The sequence below is a fragment of the Heptranchias perlo genome, chromosome 14 (assembly GCF_035084215.1).
Source record: "Heptranchias perlo isolate sHepPer1 chromosome 14, sHepPer1.hap1, whole genome shotgun sequence".
In the NCBI taxonomy this organism is placed as follows: Eukaryota; Metazoa; Chordata; class Chondrichthyes; order Hexanchiformes; family Hexanchidae; genus Heptranchias; species Heptranchias perlo.
In genome coordinates, this window is record NC_090338.1 from 52512085 (window position 1) to 52534509 (window position 22425).

The 22425-nt window shown below is 40.2% G+C and overlaps 1 protein-coding gene across 3 annotated transcripts in view; it reads left to right on the forward strand.

Moving 5' to 3' along the window:
- Nucleotides 1-22425, forward strand: part of crebrf (creb3 regulatory factor) — a 60686-nt gene that overhangs the window by 26657 nt on the left and 11604 nt on the right. The window contains exons 2-9 of one of the 3 annotated variants that reach the window (XR_010965686.1): nt 3031-3231; nt 4598-4723; nt 8657-9713; nt 10552-10749; nt 15468-15657; nt 18812-18999; nt 19575-19645; nt 21009-21082. Coding sequence is in view for 1 of the 3 variants with exons in the window: in XM_067996432.1 (XP_067852533.1) it covers nt 3223-3231; nt 4598-4723; nt 8657-9713; nt 10552-10749; nt 15468-15657; nt 21009-21082 (1654 nt within the window). In the remaining 2 variants the exon portion in view is untranslated. The remainder of the gene's footprint in view (nt 1-3030; nt 3232-4597; nt 4724-8656; nt 9714-10551; nt 10750-15467; nt 15658-18811; nt 19000-19574; nt 19646-21008; nt 21083-22425) is intronic. The other 2 variants (XR_010965687.1, XM_067996432.1) reach the window with 2 other exon arrangements.

Here is a 22425-nt window from a genome sequence, read left to right on the forward strand (position 1 = left end):
TTATGGACTGGGCAAACCAAATTGGCAAAAGTAGTTTGGAGGACCAGTTCATGGAATGCATTCGAGGCAGTTTTCTAGAACAATATGTTGAGGAACCAACTAGGGAACAGGCTATTTTAGATCTAGTATTGTGTAATGAGACTAGTAATCGTATAGTTAAGGTCCTCTGGGGAAGAGTGATCATAATATGAAAGAATTTCATATTGAGTTTGAGAATGATGTAGTTAAGCCCGAAACTAGAGTCTTAAATTTAAACAAAGCCAATTACATAAGTACGAGGGGCGAGTTGGCTAAGGTAGATTGGGAAATTAGATTAAAAGATATGATGGTAGATAAGCAATGGCTAACATTTAAAGAAATAATTCATAATTCTCAACAAATATACATACCCTTGAGCAATAAAAACTCCACGGGAAAAGTGATCCAACCATGGCTAACTAGAGAAGTTAAGGATTCCATTAGATTAAAAGAAGAGGCTTACAATGTTGCCAAAAATGTAGTAAGTCTGAGGATTAGGAGGGTTTTAGAAATCAGCAAGGGATGACCAAGAAATTAATAAAATGGGAGAAAATTGAACATGAGAGTAAACTAGCAAGAAATCTGAAAACAGATTGTAAGAGCTTCTACCAGTATATAAAAAGGAAGAGATTAGCAAAAGTAAAGGTGGGTCCCTTAGAGGCAGAGACAGGAGAAATTGTAATGGGGAATAAGGAAATAGCAGAGACATTCAGCAAATATTTTATACCGAGCTTCACAGTAGAAGTCACAAAAATCATACCGGAAATAGTGGGGGACCAAGGTTCTAATGAGAGTGAGGAACTTAAAGTAATTAAGATTAGTAAAGAAAAAGTACTGGAGAAATTAATGGGACTAAAAGCCGACAAATCCCCTGGACCTGATGGCCTACATCTTAGGGTTTTAAAAGAGGTGGATGCATTGGTTTTGATCTTCCAAAATTCCCTAGATTCTAGAACGAACCCCATGGATTGGATGGTTGCAAATGTAACCCCACTATTCAAGAAAGGAGGGAGAGAGAAAAAGAGAACTATAGGCCAGTTGGCCTGACATCAGTAGTAGGGAAAATGCTAGAATCTATTAGGAAGGACGTAGTAACAGGGCACTTAGAAAATCATAATATGAATAGATTTCAAAAGGCATTCGATAAGGTGCCACATAAAAGGTTGTTACACAACCTTCTATGTGGCACCTTGAGGGCTCCTGGGATTGGGGGTAATATATTAGCGTGGATTGAGGATTGGTTAACGGACAGAAAAGAGAGCGTAGGAATGAACAGGTCATTTTCAGGTTGGCAGATTGTGACTGGTGGGGTGCCGCAAGGATCGGTGCTTGGGCCTCAGCTGTTTACAATCTATATCAATGACTTAGATGAGGGGACCGAGTGTAATGTATTCAAGTTTGTTGATGATACAATGCTAGATGGGACAGTAAGCTGTGAGGAGGTCGCAAAGAGGCTGCAAAGGGATATAGACAGGTTAAGTGAATGGGCACGAAGGTGGCAGATGGAGTATCATGTTGGGAAATGTGAAATTATCTACTTTGGTAGGAGGAATAGAAAAGCAGAATATTTTTAAAAAGGTGAGAGACTAAGAAATGTTGACATTCAGAAGGATTTGGGTGTCCTTGTACACGAATCACAGAAAATTAACATGCAGGTACAGCAAGCAGTTAGGAAAAGAAAAAAAGACTTGCATTTACATGGCGCTTTTCATGACCTCAGAACGTCCTGAAGCGCTTTGCAGCCAATGAAGTATTTTTGAAGTGTAGTCACTGTTGGAAACATGGACCCAGTTTGCGCACAGCAAGCTCCCACAAACAGCAATTTGATAATGACCAGATAATCTGTTTTAGTGATGTTGGTAGAGGGATAAATATTGGCCAGGACACCGGGGATAACTCCCCTGCTCTTCTTCAAAATAGTGCCCTGGGATCTTTTACGTCCAGGAAGGCAAATGGTATTGGCCTTTATGGTTAGTCTTTATTGCAAGGGGGTTGGAGTATAAGAGTAAGGAGGTCTTGCTGCAATTCTATAGGGCTCTGGTGAGACTGCACCCGGAGTACTGTGTACAGTTTTCGTCTCCTGACCTATGGAAGGATATACTTGCCTTAGAGGGGGTGCAACGAAGGTTCGCTAGATTGATTCATGGGATGAGAGGGTTGTCCTATGAGGAGAGATTGAGTAGAATGGGCCTATATTCTCTGGAGTTTAGAAGAATGAAAGGTGATCTCATTGAAATGTATAAAATTCTCAGAGGGCCTGACAGGGTGGATGCTGAGAGACTGTTTCTCCTGGCTGGAGAGTTTAGAACTGGGGGTCATAGTCTCAAGATAAGGGGTCGGCCATTTAGGACCGAGATGAGGAAAAATCTCTTCACTCAGAGGACTGTGAATCTTTGGAATTCTCTACCCCAGAGGGCTATGGATGCTCAGTTGTTGAGTATATTCAAGATTGAGATCAATAGATTTTTGGATACTAAGGGAATCAAGGGATACGGGAATAGGGCAGGAAAGTGGAGTTGAGGTTGAAGATCAGCCATGATCTTATTAAATGGCAGAGCAGGCTTGAGGGTCGTATGGCCTCCTCCTGCTCCTATTTCTTACGTTCTTATGAATCCATTGTAAAGTAGCTAAATGGAGCAATGTCCATATCTTCACTACACATTACTGTTGCATTTTGTGAACAGTTGGCACTCTTTGTTCTGTCATTCTTGAAAGTTGATCTTAAGATCTCACAGTAGAATTACCCATCTATTTTTAATACTATGATATAATTCTAATGTATGTTTGAAGGTTATTTAAGAGAGCTATTGAAGAGCTGCTGGTGTCTTGAAGAACTATACCCTAGTAAGAGTTAGTGCCTTCAGGAGAGAAGACAAGAAAATTGGTATGAAAAAATAAAAATACAGAATATTAAGCAGAATTTAACCTTATTCATGGGTGATTTGAGTGAGTAATACCATATAGTATGTAGGAATTTGTTCTAATTGTATATGTGGCTTTATTTCTTGTTAGGCTTGTGAATTAAAAGGAACATCTGACCAGGAGAAACTTCAATGCAGTGAATTTTGTGTTCTGACAGTTGACTTTATTCTTGACGCATTTGTTCATCACTTCAACCATTTAGTAAATTTAGTAAAACTGGAAACGACTCAACCAAAACAGCAGAAAACTTTTCTCTTCGATAAAGCAGATGTGGGCTTGGCAATGCCGCAGGTAGGCTTCTAACTTTGTACCATACAGATACTGACTCTGAAACATTCTTGTAACACTGCACTGTTTGCTTGCACACAGAGGGTCTTGGTATTAAAGTAGCAGTTTACAATATTTAAAAAATAACATTATTACTTGCAGCTAAGGACTAAAATTCTAACCATTCTACTTTAGTATGAAAAGTTATGATTTTGTCACCTGGTTTTGGAATTATATTTTGGAATTTGAATAATCATTAGCAAGAATAAAACTTCTGCGTATAGGATCTGTACTGTTGATGTCGGGAGATAAAGAGTATAAGTATTAAATTAGCATTTTTCAATGCTGCTGTGTATGTGGACTTGAAAAGCAGTTTATAATTCAGAAGTTAAAACTGTTAAAATGCTGCAATTCTCACCACAATTATTGTTACCTATTTTATGGTTAAAATTAGACCTGATGGCTTGAAGGCTCTGATATGTGTTTTGTTTTTCCAACAAATTCCACTTTTAAAAAAAAAATCAAATTTATTTTAAAATATTTTTGTGCAAACTAAGCTGAATATCGGTATTGCCAGAAAAAGGAACATGCTTTCACTTTGCACCCACTCGTCACATCTAAGGTTAGATATGCTATGGAAGAGTGGTAATGGTATTTATTCTCTTCCTCCCCCACTACATAGCATAATAAAATACTGTAATGTCGACCTCCTCACTGTATCACATTCTACACCATTATGAGCATTTTTCAGTTTCCTTTCCTTCCTTATTGCTAACTGCCTAATTTTAGGGCAGCTCAGTGATGTGGGTTTGACTTTACTGGGAAATGGATTAAGAAACAAAAACATGTTTCACTTGGCAATTGGGGGGAAAAAATTCATCGCAACTGTCCAAACCAAGATTCAATACTGATTTTGTAGGTTGGCACAACTGCTGATCCCAGTGCCTGCTTTTCAACTCAAGGTCTTTCACATCTGCTTTAAGGAAGCATATAAAGATCTTCTGTTAAGTGCTCACAGGTGAATTGAATTCTGGCAGTTTCAGGTGATTCATCAATGGGTTTGATTCCATAATTTGCTTGAATTTTGTTATAATTTTGCAATGTGTAAGACTTAACAATTATGTTATGATTAAGAGTTTGGAGTGGAGCAAAATTTTGTTTTTGGTATGGGGGATATTTCAAAAGTCAGGATAAGAAGTTTCATTATCAGGGGAACAAGAAAAAGGAACAACACACTGTTGACTGTCATAACTCACGAAACAGTTTAATACTAACAATAGTAGCACAACTACTTGATTACTCCAAATAAATCTCAGTTGTATACAGAAAATCATTTTTTTTAATGAGCTACTACTCTTATTAATGCTTCGGATGTCCATTTCTTTTCTAGCCCAATGTTAGCGGAATGGATCCTCCATTTGGGGATGCCTTTCGTAACCGCACATTTCCAGACCAGGCCTTAACCAGTACAGATTTGTTGGGGAATAATTCAGATCCTGATTTCATGTATGAACTGGTAAGACTTGTATTATACAAGAGAATCAACAACTGTTGTTTATTCTTATTGTTTCACTTGCTACTTGCTACTTTTACTTTTTATAGCTATCAGTATTTTTTTATTACCAATTGTCTCCCCTTTTGTCCTGAAGGCACCAGCTGTTAATGGGGTATGGCTCCATGGATGCCAGGCAATCTCCAGTACTTTGTGCAACTGGCCATTCTTCATATTTAGGCCTCAATGAGGAGTGTTTGCTGGCTGTTCAACCCTGGGAGGGAGATCACAGTGAAGCGTGATTCTGTTTGCTTCAGTGTCCGCACACCAGCACTTTCTAGTAGGAGTCATTGAATAGCGATTGAGAACAAGAATCTTGGCTAACTTTTTGTTTGCCTCTCTGATTCTGGGATATTGAGGCTAAATGTATTGCCCCTTCTGATGCCCCAGCTGAGATCAGTTAATTTAATGTGAATTTACCTGCGTATTTCTATCTGTATGGCCAGGGTTTCTTTACCCATTGGGAGCAGAAACCTAGTTGTGACTGTGTTTGTTCACAATCTAAGAATGCTGAGTGCAGTTAGATCTACCATATCCATATCCTCCAATTGTAATTCAATAATATCCTGATTAAATTACTGGGTACGGTAGCATAGTGGTTATGTTACTGGACTAGTAATTCAGAGGCCTGGACTAATAATCCAGAGTCAGGAGTTCAAATCCCTACACGGCAGCTGGGGGATTTAAATTCAATTAATTAAATAAAATCTGGAATTAAAAAAAACTGGTATCAGTAATGGTGGCCATGAAACTACCGGATTGTCATAAAAACCCATCTGGTTCGCTAATGTCCTTTAGGGAAGGAAACCTGCCGTCCTTACCCAGTAATTTAATTGCCCTCTGAAATGGCCTAGCAAGCCACTTAGTTGTACAATCTTGCTACAAAAAGTCATAAGAATAAAACTGGACGGACCACCCGGCACTAGGCACCGGACACAACAAAGGCAAACCAAGCCCAGTCGACCCTGCAAAGTCCTCCTCACTAACATCTGGGGCCTTGTGCCAAAATTCGGAGAGCTGTCCCACAAACTAGTCAAGCAACAGCCTGACATAGCCATACTCACAGAATCATACCTTTCAGCCAATGTCCCAGACTCATCCATTACCATCGCTGGCTATGCCCTGTCCCACTGGCAGTCAGGAGGGAGTGGCCCTGGGAGTCCTCAACATTGTCTACGGACCCCATGAAATGTCATGACATCAGGTCAAACATGGGCAAGGAAATCTCCTGCTGATTACCACCTACCGCCCTCCCTCAGCTGATTAATCAGTCCTCCTCCATGTTGAAAACCACTTGGAGGAAGCACTGAGGGTAGCAAGGGCACAGAATGGGTACTCTGGGTGGGGAATTTCAATGTCCATCACCAAGAGTGGCTCGGTAGCATCAATACTGACCGAGCTGGCCGAGTCCTGAAGGACATAGCTGCCAGACTGGACCAGCGGCAGGTGGTGAGCGAACCAACACGAGGGTAAAGCTTACTTGACCTCGTCCTCAGCAATCTACCTGTCACAGATGCATCTGTTCATTACAGTATTGGTAGGAGTGACCACCGCACAGTCCTCGTGGAGACGAAATCCCGTCTTCACACTGAGGACACGATCCAACGTGTTGTGTAGCACTACCACCGTGCTAAATGGGATAGATTCAGAACAGATCTAGCAGCTCAAAACTGGGCATCCATGAGGCGCTGTGGGCCATCAGCAGCAGCAGAATTATATTCCAGCACAATCTGTAACCTCGTGGCCTGGCATATTCCTCACCCTACCATTAGCAACAAGCCAGGGGATCAACCCTGGTTCAGTGAGGACTGTAGAAGAGCACGTCAGGAGCAGCACCAGGCGTACCTAAAAATGAGGTGCTAACCTGGTGAAGCTACAACGCTGGACTACATGCATACTAAACAGCGGAAGCAACATGCTGTAGACAGAGCGAGGCAATTCTACAACCAACGGATCAGATCAAAGCTCTGCAGTCCTACCACATCCAGTCATGAATAGTGGTGGACAATTAAGGAACTAACGGGAGGAGGAGGCTCTGTAAACATCCCCATCCTCAATGATGGCAGAGTCCAGCACGTGAGTGCAAAAGACAAGGCTGAAGCGTTTGCAACCATCTTCAGCCAGAAGTGCCGAGTGGATGATGCATCTCGGCCTCCTTCCGATATCCCCACCATCACAGAAGCCAGTCTTCAGCCAATTTGATTCACTCCACGTGATATCAAGAAACGGCTGAGTGCAGTAGGTACAACAAAGGCCCCGACAACATCCCGGCTGTAGTTCTGAAGACTTGTGCTCCAGAACTAGCCGGGCCTCTAGCCAAACTGTTCCAGTACAGCTACAACATTGGCATCTACCCGACATTGTGGAAAATTGCCCAGGTATGTCCCGTCCACAAAAAGCAGGACAAATCCAATCCGGCCAATTACTGCCCCATTAGTTTATTCTCAATCATCAGCAAAGTGATGGAAGGTGTCGTTGACAGTGCTGTCAACCGGCACTTACTCACCAATAACCTGCTCACCGATGCTCAGTTTGGGTTCCGCCAGGACCACTCGGCTCCAGACCTTAATACAGCCTTGGTCCAAACATGGACAAAAGAGCTGAATTCCAGAGGTGAGGTGAGAGTGGCTGCCCTTGACATCAAGGCAGCATTTAACCGAGTGTCGCACCAAGGAGCCTGAGTAAAATTGAAGTCAATGGGAATCGGGAAAACTCTCCAGTGGCTGGAGTCATACCTAGCACAAAGGAAGATGGTAGTGGCTGTTGGAGGCCAATCATCTCAGCCCCAGGACATTGCTGCAGGAGTTCCTCAGGGCAGTGTCCTTGGTCCAACCATCTTCAGCTGCTTCATCAATGACCTTCCCTCCATCATAAGGTCAGAAATGGGGATGTTCACTGATGATTGCACAGTGTTCAGTTCCATTCACATCCCTCAGATAATGAAGTAGTCCATGCCTGCATGCAACAAGACCTGGACAACATCCAGGCTTGGGCTCATAAGTGGCAAGTAACATTCGCGCCAGACAAGTGCCAGGCAATGACCATCTCCAACAAGAGAGAGCCTAACCCCGCCTCCCCTTGACATTCAACTGCATTACCATCACCGAATCCCGCACCATCAACATCCTGGGGGTCACCAGCCACATAAATACTGTGGCTACTAGAGCAGGTCAGAGGCTGGGTATTCTGTGGTGAGTGACTCACCTCCTGACTCCCCAAACTTTTCCACCATCTACAAGGCACAAGTCAGGAATGTGATGTAATACTCTCCACTTGCCTGGATGAGTGCAGCTCCAACAACACTCAAGAAGCTCGGCACCATCTAGGACAAAGCGGCCCGCTTGATTGGCACCCCATCCACTACCCTAAACATTCACTCCCTTCACCACTGGCGCACCGTGGCTGCAGTGTGTACCATCCACAGGATGCACTGCAGCAACTCGCCAAGGCTTCTTCGACAGCACCTCCCAAACCCGCGACCTCTACCACCTAGAAGGACAAGGGCAGCAGGCACATGGGAACAACACCACCTGCATGTTCCCCTCCAAGTCACACACCATCCTGACTTGGAAATATATTGCCGTTCCTTCATCATGGCTGGGTCAAAATCCTGGAACTCCCTATCTAACAGCACTGTGGGAGAACCTTCACCACATGGACTGCAGCAGTTCAAGAAGGTGGCTCACCACCAGCTTCTCAATGGCAATTAGGGATGGGCAATAAATGCTGATCTTGCCAGCGACACCCACATTCCATGAACGAATTTTTAAAAATAAAACTTCTGTTTCCTGGGCAGGAGAGGGAGACTTATTTTGTGATGTTAAAATTAATTCTATTTTTGTTTCTCCCAATCTACATAATATCTTGATTTTAATAGAAATTTTTCATTTCTTTCAGGATAGAGAGATGACTTACACTCACAGCTCCAGAGATGATCCTCTTACTTTGGGAGACTGTAAAGACATTGAAATTTTAGAGCCTTTAAATGAACTATTAGATTCAGATCCTTCCTATACTTCAAACTGGGAGCAGTGGGACACATGCTGGGAAGACTTGACAAAATACACCAAATTAACTAGCTATGATATTTGGGGGACTAAGGAAGTGGATTTCCTTGGGCTAGATGACTTTTCCAGTCCTTACCAAAATGAAGAGGTCATCAGCAGGACCCCAACTTTGGCCCAGCTAAACTGTGAAGATTCACAGCCTGTTTTAGATTCATTATATCATCCTGATCTACTAAAAAGTTTAAATCAGAATTCATTAACCTCTTCTCTGGTTGGTAAAAAACTTTCAGCAAATAGGGCAACACCTCCAGTGTCATCTGCCAGAAGTCCCTGTATAGATGCTTGCTTGCCTGAGACTACCCAAAAGGTAGCCAAATCTGTTTCTTCAAGTGCAACTGTGGACAGCAGCAACAAACTTCAGTCCCTTAACAACAAAATAGGGTCTGTTCATGTGGATAACAAAGACTTTGTTAAAAAAGCTAAAGTCTGGATCAGTCCAGCACCACTTGGTAAATCAACCTTGGGTTCTAGCCAGGTGCCCAGCGACTTACCATATGATTCCTGCTGTAGTGATATTGGAGCTGCAGACAGGAAACCGGAGAAAAAGAGTGCAGAAAGTCTGTACTCCAATAAAATTCCCACAGTATTCAAAGAAGTTAATGACCTGTATACTCCAACTGAAACAGTCGAAATGCTATCACCACCTGTCTCTGATCACTCCCAGAAAAAGGAAGAGCACAATTATTCTCTATTTGTTTCTGATGGTTTGAATGAACAGTCTCCTAGTATTGAGCAGGAGGCAGAAGACGATGATGATGAAGAGGATGATGAGGACCATGATGAAGGATTTGGTAGTGAGCATGAGTACAGTGATAATGAGGAAGATGACGATGATGAAGAGGAGGAAGACAAGGAGGATGATGTCAGTGACACCTTCTCTGAACCAGGTACTTGAGATTGTTGTGTTAAAACAGGAATAGTAATGTTTAACCCTTCACTAACCAAATGATGTACCTGTAGAAACTTTACAGCATTAGGTTCAGGTTGCTGTCAAATTATAGTGTTTCCTCTTATGATTTGGTCATGGGAACCTGTTACAGAGCCTATTGCTGTTATCAGCATAAATTAATGACTGGGAGGAGGTTATTTAAATAATTCCAAACTGGAATGTAGAGCAAACAATGGGGAACAGTACAGCCAGGTTCAGAAAGATTTATATTTTTAAGGTAACAGGACCACAGGTAGCACATATAGCCGTATATGGGAAGGTGTAACAAATAATATGGGAGCAAGTAACCAAAAGGGAATATATGTTAAATGGAACAGTAGTACAGAATGGATCAGAATAAAGATCTAGGAGTTATACCGGCTAAGTCTATGAAATGATTAACACAGTGCTTAAGCCACAGTTTTTAAAAATGCAAATGAAGTACCAAGTTACATTAGCAAAGGGACAAAGTACAAATAAAAAGAGATTGGTTGTATTTTTGTATATGATATTGATCAGATCCCATCTGGAGTATTTTGTGCATTTCTGACCACCTAATTATATAAATGATTTTATTGATAAAGTGGGCACAGAGCTGAAGAACAAAGATGATTTTAGTTGTCAGGAATTTAAGTTTCAGTGTGACTAAAACAATTTATCTTTTACACACTAATTCCATAGTATATCGATAAGAAAATGCTCTTGTCAGTGTTCCTCTTCTGTAATGCATTGATGTGGTTTTCTTGTGATGGTTTCAGAATGTCCTCGACATTGTAAAAAAATTTTCTTGTATACAGGATATGAAAATGACACAGTAGAAGATGGGAAAGATGCAGTGACAGGTGTTTCTAGAAAAAGGAGCAAAAGAAGATACTTCTGGGAGTACAGTGAACAGCTGATTCCACCACCTAAACAAGATCGAATGTTAAAGCCTTCTGAATGGGATAGAGATACTTTGCCCAGTAATATGTATCAGAAAAATGGATTACACCATGGTAAGTTGAAGGAAGTTAAAAGTACTGCAAATGATTAGCTTTGCTTACTGAAACAATCTATGTCTGAAACCCAGTATCTGAACTTCATTCTCTGAAGCGCAGTTTAGTCTGTTAAGCAATTGGTTAATAATGTGTCTGAATGTTTTATCTACGTTTTTGCCAGATTGCACATTCTTCTTCAGTTGTTCATTGTCCATATACAATAGTCTATTACATTGCCAGAGCAAAGAAAAAGGGAGCACTGACCTCTTTAAATAGGGTTTTCGTCAGAACTGATTCTGACAAAAGGTCATCGACCTGAAACGTTAACTCTATTTCTCTCTCCACAGATGCTGCCTGACCTGCCGAGTATTTCCAGCATTCTCTGTTATTATTTAAGATTTCCAGCATCTGCAGTATTTTGCTTTTGTTTCCCCTTTAAATAGTTTAGCTATTTAGCAACCTTGCAAAAGTTGCAGGATTACTTTGCCTCCGTGCTATGCATTCATTTTCTTCCATCATCAGCACTATTATTAATGTTCTGCACATTGAAGAAGTTTGAGGTTTTTTTTAGTTAACATGGGATCCTTTATGAATTAGCTGGGTGCCATCTTGGAAAGCTTCCAAAAGTTTTCCATCCCTTTTTACTTCTGTTACCCTACTTCCTCCCACCCCATCATTATCATTACCACCATCACCAGCATCAAATTCAGTGTTGGATCTCCAATTGAAGAGCAATTGCTTTCTTGTGGTAAAGTGCTACTGGTCAATAATACCCTTTTCTGATAGAGAGCAGTGTCAGGATTCAAATTTTCTACATTCTGTCAGGTGTTTCTAAAAGAAATGCCCAAAAGTGTGGTCCTTCAGAGAGTTTGCATTGTCTTCCTTTACATAGCTTCAAAAAGTGCAAAGGCTACTCACAGTTGTCATTGACCCTGCCGTGAAAGCCAAAAATGCTGGAACCAAGGGATTATCTTCAGTCAAGGGATTTTTCCACATACGCTCTTCCATGTGAACCTTGGAGTTATGTTAAGCCATATCTTAAAAAAAAAAGTTCAAGAACTCCATATGAGAGGGCCTCGGGCATGGAAGGATACCCTTAGGGTGTCCTTGAAACTTACTTCCTTTAGAGCGCCAACTGAGGTAGTTGCATATCACACCATGTGGCTGTTGAAATTATCCTTAACCTGCCTAATCTTATCTGGTTTATATGCCAGGATTTCATGACAACAGGCTGTTTTTTCAGTAGCTGGTACTGGTATAGAACCTCCCAATGCAGACCTGACTTGAGGTAGCATTGCTATCAGAAGAGTGTCTAATGACACACCACCACTTGATGCAGGGATCCCAAAGGAGGTGCCAGTTTTTAAAGTGGTCTCCATCTCTCCTCTGGATTCAAAATGAGGGTTCTTTTTCAAGTCAAATTGGCTTGTTAACAGCTGGGTTCAAAAGGCTATGCAGGGAGCCTGTAAGGAGCTCTCTGCCACTAATTGTGATGCACTAACAGTGATTGTCCCCCATTATTTTTCCGCTGGCTGTAATACCACTGGGGGATTGTTCCAACAAGTAAGGCCTATCATGTTGGATTTGTGGGTGAAGGAGATTGTCTAAGAAGGTTATACCCTTATTTTTGAGAGTTTTTGATTTCAATTGGATAATTTTCTTTCAATAGTCAGCCTCTTCCGATGAAATTTTGAATTTAATCACAGAAAATCTGCTCCTGCCTGAAACCAGGGGGAAGTTTCCTTCAGGATGGGCTGTTATTTTTGTTGTCATCAAAAGAACATAAGGATCGACCAATATTGGACCTATGTCACTTGAACAGATAAAACCAGAAGAAGCTGAAGAAAGAAAAGTACCGGTGAATTTTCAGGTTGTACATCTGAGACTGGCTGAAGGCCACAGATGTCAAATATTTGAAGAACCTGCATTTACATAGAACTTTCAATGTGGGAAAATATGTCCCAAAGTGCTTCACAGAGGCGTAGAGAGAAAATGAACACTGAACCAATGAAGGAGCTGTTAGGAGGCGTGACCGGTAGTTTGGTTGAAGAGATGGGTTTTAAGGAGGGACCTTTTATGAAAGGGAAGTGAAGAAGCAAAACGAGTTTAGGGAGGGAATTCAAGAGTTATGGGGCCAAGGCTGCTGAAGGCATATAATACCTTCTAGTGAAGAATATTTGAGGTGTAGCATAGAAGAGAAAAAAGGCAGAAACAAAGTGCATTAGCATCTAGAGGATTCACAAAGCACCTACAAATAGTGGCAAACTTCTTTCTACCCTGAGTTTTGATTATTTAAGCTCCATTTCAGAACTCTAAATATTTTTGCTATTAGTCTGGACATATTAAAGAAAGTGGAGACTTCACAAGATCTTCCTTTACGAGGGTTTAGTTTTGGATATCACTGGCAGAGTATCTTTATTACTCATTTGTTTCAAGATCTTGTAGCTAGAATTTTTCACCTTAACAGATTGCAGAATTCCAGCAGGAGACTATTTGCCCTAGAATTGTTCTCAGGCCCTAGAATTGTTTTTCTAGGACATGTCTTGATATTAATTTGCATACGAACCTGTTGTGATGTTGACTGACATTTCTCTTAGTGGAGCACTGCAAAGTTAGATCGGCAAAAACTACAAAATCATTACATAAAAATATTGCCAATACAAGATTATGAAAAATGTTGGATGACTTGTCAAAAACTGATGAATGTAAAATTTTCACACAGTTTATTTCTAATTTGGTTTGGTGGATTATTATTTCCATCTCGGTACTTTTTAATTAGTATATCAAATTTGGGAATCGGTTTTGCAGCAGGAAATACTAATAAACCAAATCTCGTACAGGTCTGTCAGCAAGGTGCAAAAGTGATCCCAAAAGGACAACATGTAAAAACAAGTTCAGTCATTTCATCATTAACATCCCATTGTTTCTCATATGTACATGTGAAGGCTGTTTCCAAAGTTTTCTTACCTTTTATTTGGAGTCTTGCTCTTATTTTGGCGCAATGTTTGTTGTCTGGTACCATTCTAAGAGTCATTCTGCAGAATGAGTATTGCCAAGTTATTTGGCCACGGAGACCATCACAGCAGAGCCCAATCATATCTTAATTCAATATCCACACAATGCACTTCCACCAATTGTCACTGAAAGTAAGTGGGAGTGGAAAACCCAGCCAATTTATTCTCTCTCTGTTGCCTGGGGTGCTGAAGTCAACCATAGTGTCCCACAATGAAGATTAGCTAACATAGCTAGGCTAGAGATCGAACCTGGGATATTTCTGGTCTGTTTTGCTAAGAGCTACAGCATGTGGTGCATTTGCCCATGAGCCATAGAGACACAATCCTCGTGGTATAGTGGATAAGGTACCATCTGGTAAACCAAACCGATTAGAAAGTCCCAGATTTTATTTGCAGTCAATATCGAGTTAGCTAATCTCAATTAGGGGAGCAATGCTATAATTAGTCTCATGAGACCCTAGACCAGGTAGGGATAAAAAGCAGTGAGGGTTCTTGCTCCTACTCTGTCCATTGACAATGCTGGAAAATGCAAGTGTGTACAGACGCTGGGTGAGAACAGAGTCGGGTTCAGCTATGATGCCCTTTATGGTTAAAAACCCTACTAACCTGTATAACCTAGACTCATGAAGAATGGCCACATGAGCAAGATAATGGAAGGTTGATGGTACCAATAAAATGGTAACCTAGTGAGGGTCAGCACCTTTTTAGGAGAGGAGGAAAGAAAAACTTTTTAATGCTGATTTACTGGAACTAGCCTGTTGCAGTTCAGGTTTCTCTAACACCCCTTTGCTTGTGCTAGTAGCTTGATGACTTTTTTCATGAGCAGATCTAGATTCCCAAGCGAAACCTGCATCTTTATTCGGTGCTGCACATTGTTAGATTATTTTATTCAGGATAAATTATGGTTTAGATTTATTTATAAATAAAATTATTCACAAAATAAAGCATAGAAAAGGTACTATATATCTCAATCGTCAATTTTATCATTTTAGAACTGGCATCACTTTTCAAAAAAACATTCATACAAGATATAAAGGTCCAAGAGGATGAAAATTATATTTTTGTTACATAGCCATGTAAATTATCTTTCATGGCTCTCTTATTAAGGTTCTTCCTCTGAATTGACGAGAGCTGCAGCTTTGCCAAACTGAATGTGAGCAGATAGCTGCTCTGACAGTTTTTTAAAAATCTACTTGCGTATTTGTTGTTGCTGCCAAAATGGTTTAAAATAGTCCTGTTTCAAAGTTGCTTGTGGAAATGTTATTCTTGATCATCCAAGTTAAAACTTTCTTTAATAGCTTTGAATAAGTATTCTGAAAATCTTAGTTTATAATAGAAGGCTTTAGTTAATTGTATTTATTGCAATAGTTGATTGAGGAACATAGGAATTGCTAAATTAAAAAGGACCATGGTACATCGAGTTTGGCTTCTACCATCCTGGTGGTCACATGATACAACAATAATGGAGTTGTTGATTAATCATAGCAATCAATCTCATCAATTAGTCTGCAAGAGATCCAGTCATGACTCAAGGAAAACCCCAGTGGTGGAGAGCTTTGGGCGCCATAGGTCCAAAGTCACCCGTTCCTCCCAAGCATGCTACACTTACCACGTGTCATGTCTCAAATTACTGATATACTGTATCCCAAAATGTTGTTTAGTTTCTTAGAATTATGGTGACTCTGGATAAGCTAATGATGATATGTGTTCTTGCCAAAATAGGAAAATATTTAGTGAAGAAGTCTCGCAGAACAGATGTGGAAGACTTGACTCCAAATCCAAGAAAACTACTACAGATTGGAAATGAACTTAGAAAACTAAATAAGGTGATTAGTGATCTGACACCTGTAAGTGAACTGCCATTAACTGCCAGACCAAGATCCAGAAAAGAGAAGAACAAACTAGCATCCAGGTAATGAGAAGAATTCTACATTGCACTGTTAATACTGTGCATATACACTGTTAGTCCTGCATAATTGAAACCAAATTTGTTTTAACATTTTGTAATTACCAGAAATATGTTTCAATCTTATAAATATTTTGATATGTACCCTCATCCCCTCAAAAATGAATTTCTATCTATCCTGTAGAAGGGTGGGTGGAGCTCTAATTACCTATTCCATTATCCACCCATTACCACTTTTTGTGCAAAAGAGGTGAAATGCTGTCATTTGAATACAGCACACCACATTTTCATTCTACCCATATGCTAAATTAACCCACCTTTCTCCATCTGAAAGTTGGATATTTGGAAAAGGTTTTGTTTTGGACATGTTAATAGAAACAGTTTTTAACATAATTGAAAGATGAAACTCAATTTTTTTTTGTATTATCTTCATTGATTCTACTCCACATACGTACACATAGGTGGCCTATCCAACTGGGAAAATCACAGGGACACCTGTCCCTTTAGATTTTAATGTAATTGTGTGATACTTGCACTGTACAGGGGCACCTCCAGGCATCCATCTTCAGTTATTTTCCTCCCACCATTGACACCTGTTGCATTATGTTTGTTGCATCGCATAAGGAGTCTTCTCAATCAATACTTTATTTTTACTGCCCTGATGGCCCAAATTTCTTATTTTACTTTTGAAAGAAAATTCAGTACAGGTATCTTGTTAAGCTAAATTTACAATTCTGCATCAGCTGCAGAAAGCTCTTCTCCATCATCAACAAGTATATATGCTGCATCCAGTGCTGTCTTCTTGATCACACTATGTGTGATCTCTTGTATTTCTGTAGTAGGGTAAACCAAAGAGGTTGCAGCATCATCATTCATCCAAAATACAGACAGTTATCAAAGAAGTTCTATCATTCAGATTGACGACATCACAGAACTTCTTCTCATTCAACAGATCTTCTTCTCATTTAACATATCTTGTGAGAGGAAAACTAGGCAAATACAGAGGAATTTGAGGTTCATTTCAGACCTGCACGTTTCTGTGGCGAAGGATACTCCTTTGTCATTTACTAAGCTTTTCCCATTGTGCTTCCCCCAATGTGCCAGATGCAGACCTGGATTGTAGGTTGAGAAATAGGAAAAATAAAACACCTATTTTTGGTCCATCATATCTCCATGTAATAAATTTACACTGGCCATGAGGTCCATGTAATCTCTGAAAAGTGCCTGTGCTGATTTAGTCACAGTGGAGGAAACAGATTTGTATTGTAAGAGCTGACCATTGAGAGTTGCCATAAAACAATTGCATCCAATCCTATCCCACATCACTGCAGAAAGCTGGATATAGGAGGAGTTATTCTTCCAATTTGGTTTGGAGTTTGTTTTACCTGTGTGTTGGCTTATTCTAATGCCGAAGTAGTTGTCTTATGCTGATGCACACTCAGGAATGTTCATGGACATTCAAAATTTGGCACTGCTAAACAACTGAAATCTTTCTGGAAACAAAACAGAAGAAATTCACGAAGTCTGGGCACAGCAGGTAAGTTATTAAAGCCTCTCTCTGGCTTTAGGTCCAACAGCAAACCTGTACAGATGAATGAGAAACAATAAATGTTCGGAAGGCTTCAGTTTTCATTGAGCTGTAAAAGGCTTCACTGAGGCACAGGCATCTACAGTCTTCACAAGAAGAATGAAGTCACAATTCCTTCCGTTGCTTCTTCCACCCAGTGATGCCAGGGCCCTGGCTCTGATGCCGCATCTGTTTCTGACTCAACCCAGTTCAGACTGGGGCTGGCTCACTAGTAACAGGATCTGGAAAACCATCAGGGTTGTTGTGCCCTTTCACAGAGCAATAATGGTCATGTTAAAAAGGGACACCAAAGTAGAAAAGATAGACGACTTATGCTCTCGTGCAATTGACAAAATACTTTAAAGCAATGAAGGTGAAAATTCTATTCCTTTTATCTCCTATTTTTCACAAGGACAGAGGTGTTCAAACCTATTCACAATGTCTGAAACCTGAAGAAGTTCCTCAAAAAAATATTTGTGATAGTTATTACACTCGCCGTCATTCAGGAAGTGTGCTGACATGCAGCCATCAACCTCCAAGATGCATTCTCAAACAAGGCATCATCATGGATTGCTACAGAAACTACTTTTGTTTCCAAATAGTAGGCACATGTGGCATTTATATGGTTCAGGATCATCTCTGCATTTGCAACCTTCACCAGAGACTTATCGATGTTCACCCAAGGCAAATCCGAGAATTGAACTGTAAGATACTGTCTCAGATGGTGCAGACTTTTACTACTTTGGGACTCCTTCTCCCGCCAATAACATGGCACTGTTTTTCTTTTCCCCAGAAAGAAAAATTGTGATCTACGTTCCTTTTGTGCTTCCATGATTCACAACGTAATGCTAATTACATTATACTGTTCTCGGAATCTCTAGTACTCTGGTCTTCTCTTCTACCTGGAACTGAATCCTTTGGCTCCAGAGCAAAGCAGATTTCTTGTTACAGAAACGGGAATAGTCTGAAACCTGTCCCTAACCAGCTGACTATTAATGGATAATCCGATGTCTCTGGGATTAAACTCACCCATCCATGCAGATCATTATAACTTCCCATAACCTCACAAAGGCTTTACAAGTGGAGATAAAAAGAAAAATAGTGATTGATGAGCATCTGAAGTAAAGTGGAAATAATTATGAAATTGGGGGAGGGGGCATCATTGCAGCTTCATGGTCCTCCTCTCTCGGAGCGCAGTCTAACCCCCATTTTTGTTACTAAGTTTGGATAGAGTGCTGGACACTGGTCAGTTTATTGAGAGACAGAAACAGGTTAATACTATGGCAGGCTACGTGTCATCCAAGTGTCGCACTTAAAAACTTACGTAGCTAGTCTTACCTTGAGGGTTCTCTGAGCAAAGCAACTTAAATAAAATGAATACTTTGTTTTGTACACGGTGAAGATTGAATTCACTAGCAGACAACGTACTTGTTAGAGTTGCACGTCATTAAACGTGATGATAGTAAATATGCTGTTACAACGTGGTACAGCTAGAGAGAACAAAAACAGCTGAGCTCAGACTTGGAGTTTAAAAAATATTTCAAATCGCTATTACAGTGATATTCGGGTTTGTTCTTTCATACTATCCTATAGGTGCCAATCAAACTCGGCCAGGAAAGCCTCTAAGGTGGTTTCCTTACTCCTCACCCCCCACCCCCAATCATTGATGAAGGGACACGAGAATGCTGGTGTACGATTTTGACATTTCGGAGCCATCTTTGGCTCACCATTTTGTCTTTCAAATACTTGTATATCAAGGCCTAAGCTGAGATGACCATCATGTAAGTCCACTTTAGCTTTTCTTTGTCACTAATAAATGGGCTAAACCTTATTTCCGACGACTCTTCTTCCAAGAGACTTAAATTGTCAGCGACGGAATTTTGCAGTAATATCTTTCTTCAACTTTTAGCATTTGCAATCTGTCTAGGCTGTTAACTATTTGCCTCTGGTACTTAGATTTGGTCCTCTCTCTTGTGATATAGCCTGAATGTTCATTTATGCCCTGGAATTGCTGTATGAAGGACTTCAGCACAACTCCATGGAAGTCTCTGCATAAGCTATCTCTGCCTTTCATTCCCTTGTGGAAGGAAACTCTTTGGAAAGCCATTCCTTGAATTTTCTCCCCACATCAAGACCCCAATTAAGTGCTTGGTCCAAGCATGGGATCTTTGTGCTGTGTAACCTGATGCAACCCCACCCCAGCCCCTTTTGAGCCTATGGCTACTGTAGATTTAAAGCTGCTGTCAAAAGGACTTTGTTCCTAACTCTGTTCTCTGCCAGGAGAGTTGGTGAACTTCACGCAGTAGTAGCGGAGGCACAGCCCTGTAATTTTTTTTTTATTTTTTTTTTCCCCCAGTTGCATAGGCTACCTACCCTTGGGATGTGGAGTGTACCTTTTCAGAAAATGATGACTACATTATTCTAAAGGTGAGTAATGATCTTTATTCCAAGGAGATTCAGTTTTGATGACATAGTATTTCTTAAACTACATTTTATAGTGTAAGTTTGCATGCTATGTCTGACTTTCATTGATAAACAGACAAAGAGAAAAATTCTAATCATTAACATGTTTAATTAGTAGAAACTGCTTTTGGTTGGCAGAACAAACAGTCTGGAAGCTGTTTTTGTTGAGAAACCAATGAGAGGAGATAAAAGTTCAACCAACATTTGAAAATTGTAGCTCTTTTTAATAAATCAAACATTTTTATTTGCAGTCACATTTAGTTCTATGCTGTATAATGTTATATGTAAAGTATGCATCTAAAGCTGAAGTACAGATCTCTTTTTATTTTCCTTCCAATTTTCTTCCGATTTCTTCCCGCTAAAGACATTGACAGTCTCTTTCCTGGGGTATTGTTCTGTAGGTGCTTTTTATGTGAGCCTGGGCAGTGAGTTTCAACTGGCTATTCAACAAGTGAGGGAGGGAGCATCACAATTGAGGCTGATTCTGTCCTCACCCATGTCCACACACAAGCATACTTTAAACAGGGATTGCTGGATAGTAAGCAAGAGTGGGTACCAAGCTGATTTCCCACTCCCTATCTAGAAAACATTGAAGCCAATTATAAGGGCCCTCCTCCGGCTGAGATCAGCTAACTTAGCACAGACTGGGAATCAAACCTGGGAAGTTCCTGGCCTATGTGACATAGCTACTCATTGCCTTAACTAGTTGAGCCATTGGATAAGCAAATGCTTTATTTTCATAGATCTGTCTGTTGATCTGTATCCATAAGAATAAGATTTAAATAACTTATTATTGAACTGTCTCTAAAAAGAAACTTTATATTTAGTAGCTTCAAGTGTAGTGAATCTTACTGGTCTCGGTTTTATTCAGGGTCAGGTATGAAGGCAGGAACAGTGAGCTTGTTGCCTGTACAGCACGTTACAAGGGGAACTGAATTAAACAGCAAGTCAATGGCAATGTAAAGCGAGCTTCTTACACTGATCTTTTTCTCAGGTGGCAGGCCTGGTATAAGAATAGGGAGGACTCGACTGATATTACTTTAACGAAACATATCCTTTTTTTAAAAAAAAGTCCTTTTACTACAGTTTATTTGTTAATGGAGAAAACAAAAATGCTGTATGTGATTCTGACAATTAAGAATTCTGTGTTTGATTAGCTATGCTATACCTGAAATGCCAACATACTAAGTGCTCAAAATGGAAATTGGTTCCATTTCCTAGTACTGATATCTTTCACCTTAATGAGTTCCGAAATAACAAACTTAAGTTAGCAGTAATAACCAGTTGTGAATGCAAGTGTCTCCTAATTGTATATTTTTATTTGCAGGGCTTGCCGCCTAAAGAAAAAGGCTCAATATGAGGCTAATAAAGTAAAGCTATGGGGTCTCAACACAGAGTATGGTAAGATAATAATCTTACATGATTTTTTTTTAGGCTAATTACACTTACAATAGCTTGAGTGACCTATGTTTCTTAACTCTTTGAGAGGTATACAATTTATTTTTTTTTAAAAATCAATTCCATTTTGACTGGATAATTCTATGATATATTAACATCCTTGAATTGGTAATATCATACTCCCAGTCCACTGAAATTGGTTTGGTATGCTGTAATAGTAACTGTAATGCCTGTTGTTTACATACGAACAATGACGGACAGGAAAAGACCCTCTGGTCCATCCAGCCTGTCCCACACAATTGTGATACCTTGTGTATCACAATATATACACTCTCTACCCTACCCAAAACCATGTTATCTCCAAACTTGCTCCAAAGCTGGCGCTGTAACCTTTCTCAGCCTGTTGCAACGAACACATCTAAGATGTACCATTCCTCCGACTAACTGTGAGCAAGGTAATGGGAGATTCACTAGTATACATTAATAATAGAGTACAAATGTACAGAATCTGAGGCGTGTGGGACTATACAACATTTCAAATCACAATTTTCTACTGATAAAGCAACCTACCACAAGCTCTGCTCCTCTTCCAAAGATCTGCTTTATCTCAATATAATTTCTTTGAGAGCTCCACTCTCCCACAGCAGAAATTTATAGGAAGTACGTATTGCCACCATAGTTCAGCTCCCATCTACAATCTTGTCCATTTCTCTCCCAAGGATGTTGTATGAAATGATTAAGTTGTCATGGGGACCTTGAGCTCATTCTGTGCAATGCAAGTGATTGCTCAGTGTTTATGTAGTTGATAGAACTAGTATGTTCTCTTCCGTTGTTAATAAATTTAATTGCTTCAGATTTTACCCTCTACTTAAATTCCGAACAAATAGTTAATTTAGCCACTGTTCATTTGTGTACCCACTGAAGATGATGCAGGACCTAGCCTGGTTCCACTTAGAAATGAATGAATAGGCCCCTGGAGGGAAGAAAAGAAAAAAATGGTATAATAGTGCAGAGGAGACCCAGTGTGGAATCCCTTTTAAATTTTGTTTGAACTAATTGCCAAAGTTGTGTTTTATCTCAACATAGTTTTTTTGACAAGCTCCATTCTCCCACAGCAGAAATGTCTAGGAAGTACGTATTGCCTTTTCTAGGGCAACCACCATAGTTCAGCTCACATCTACAACTTTGTCCGTTTCTCTCCCAAGGATGTTGTATGAAATGACAAGTTTGAAATAGAAATTACAGCAGTTCTGACTAGCAATAGACATCTGTAAAGTTATCCAGCTTTATTCTAAGCCACATATCCAAGTTTGCCAATGACTCAAAGATAGGCAGCATTGTCAGCA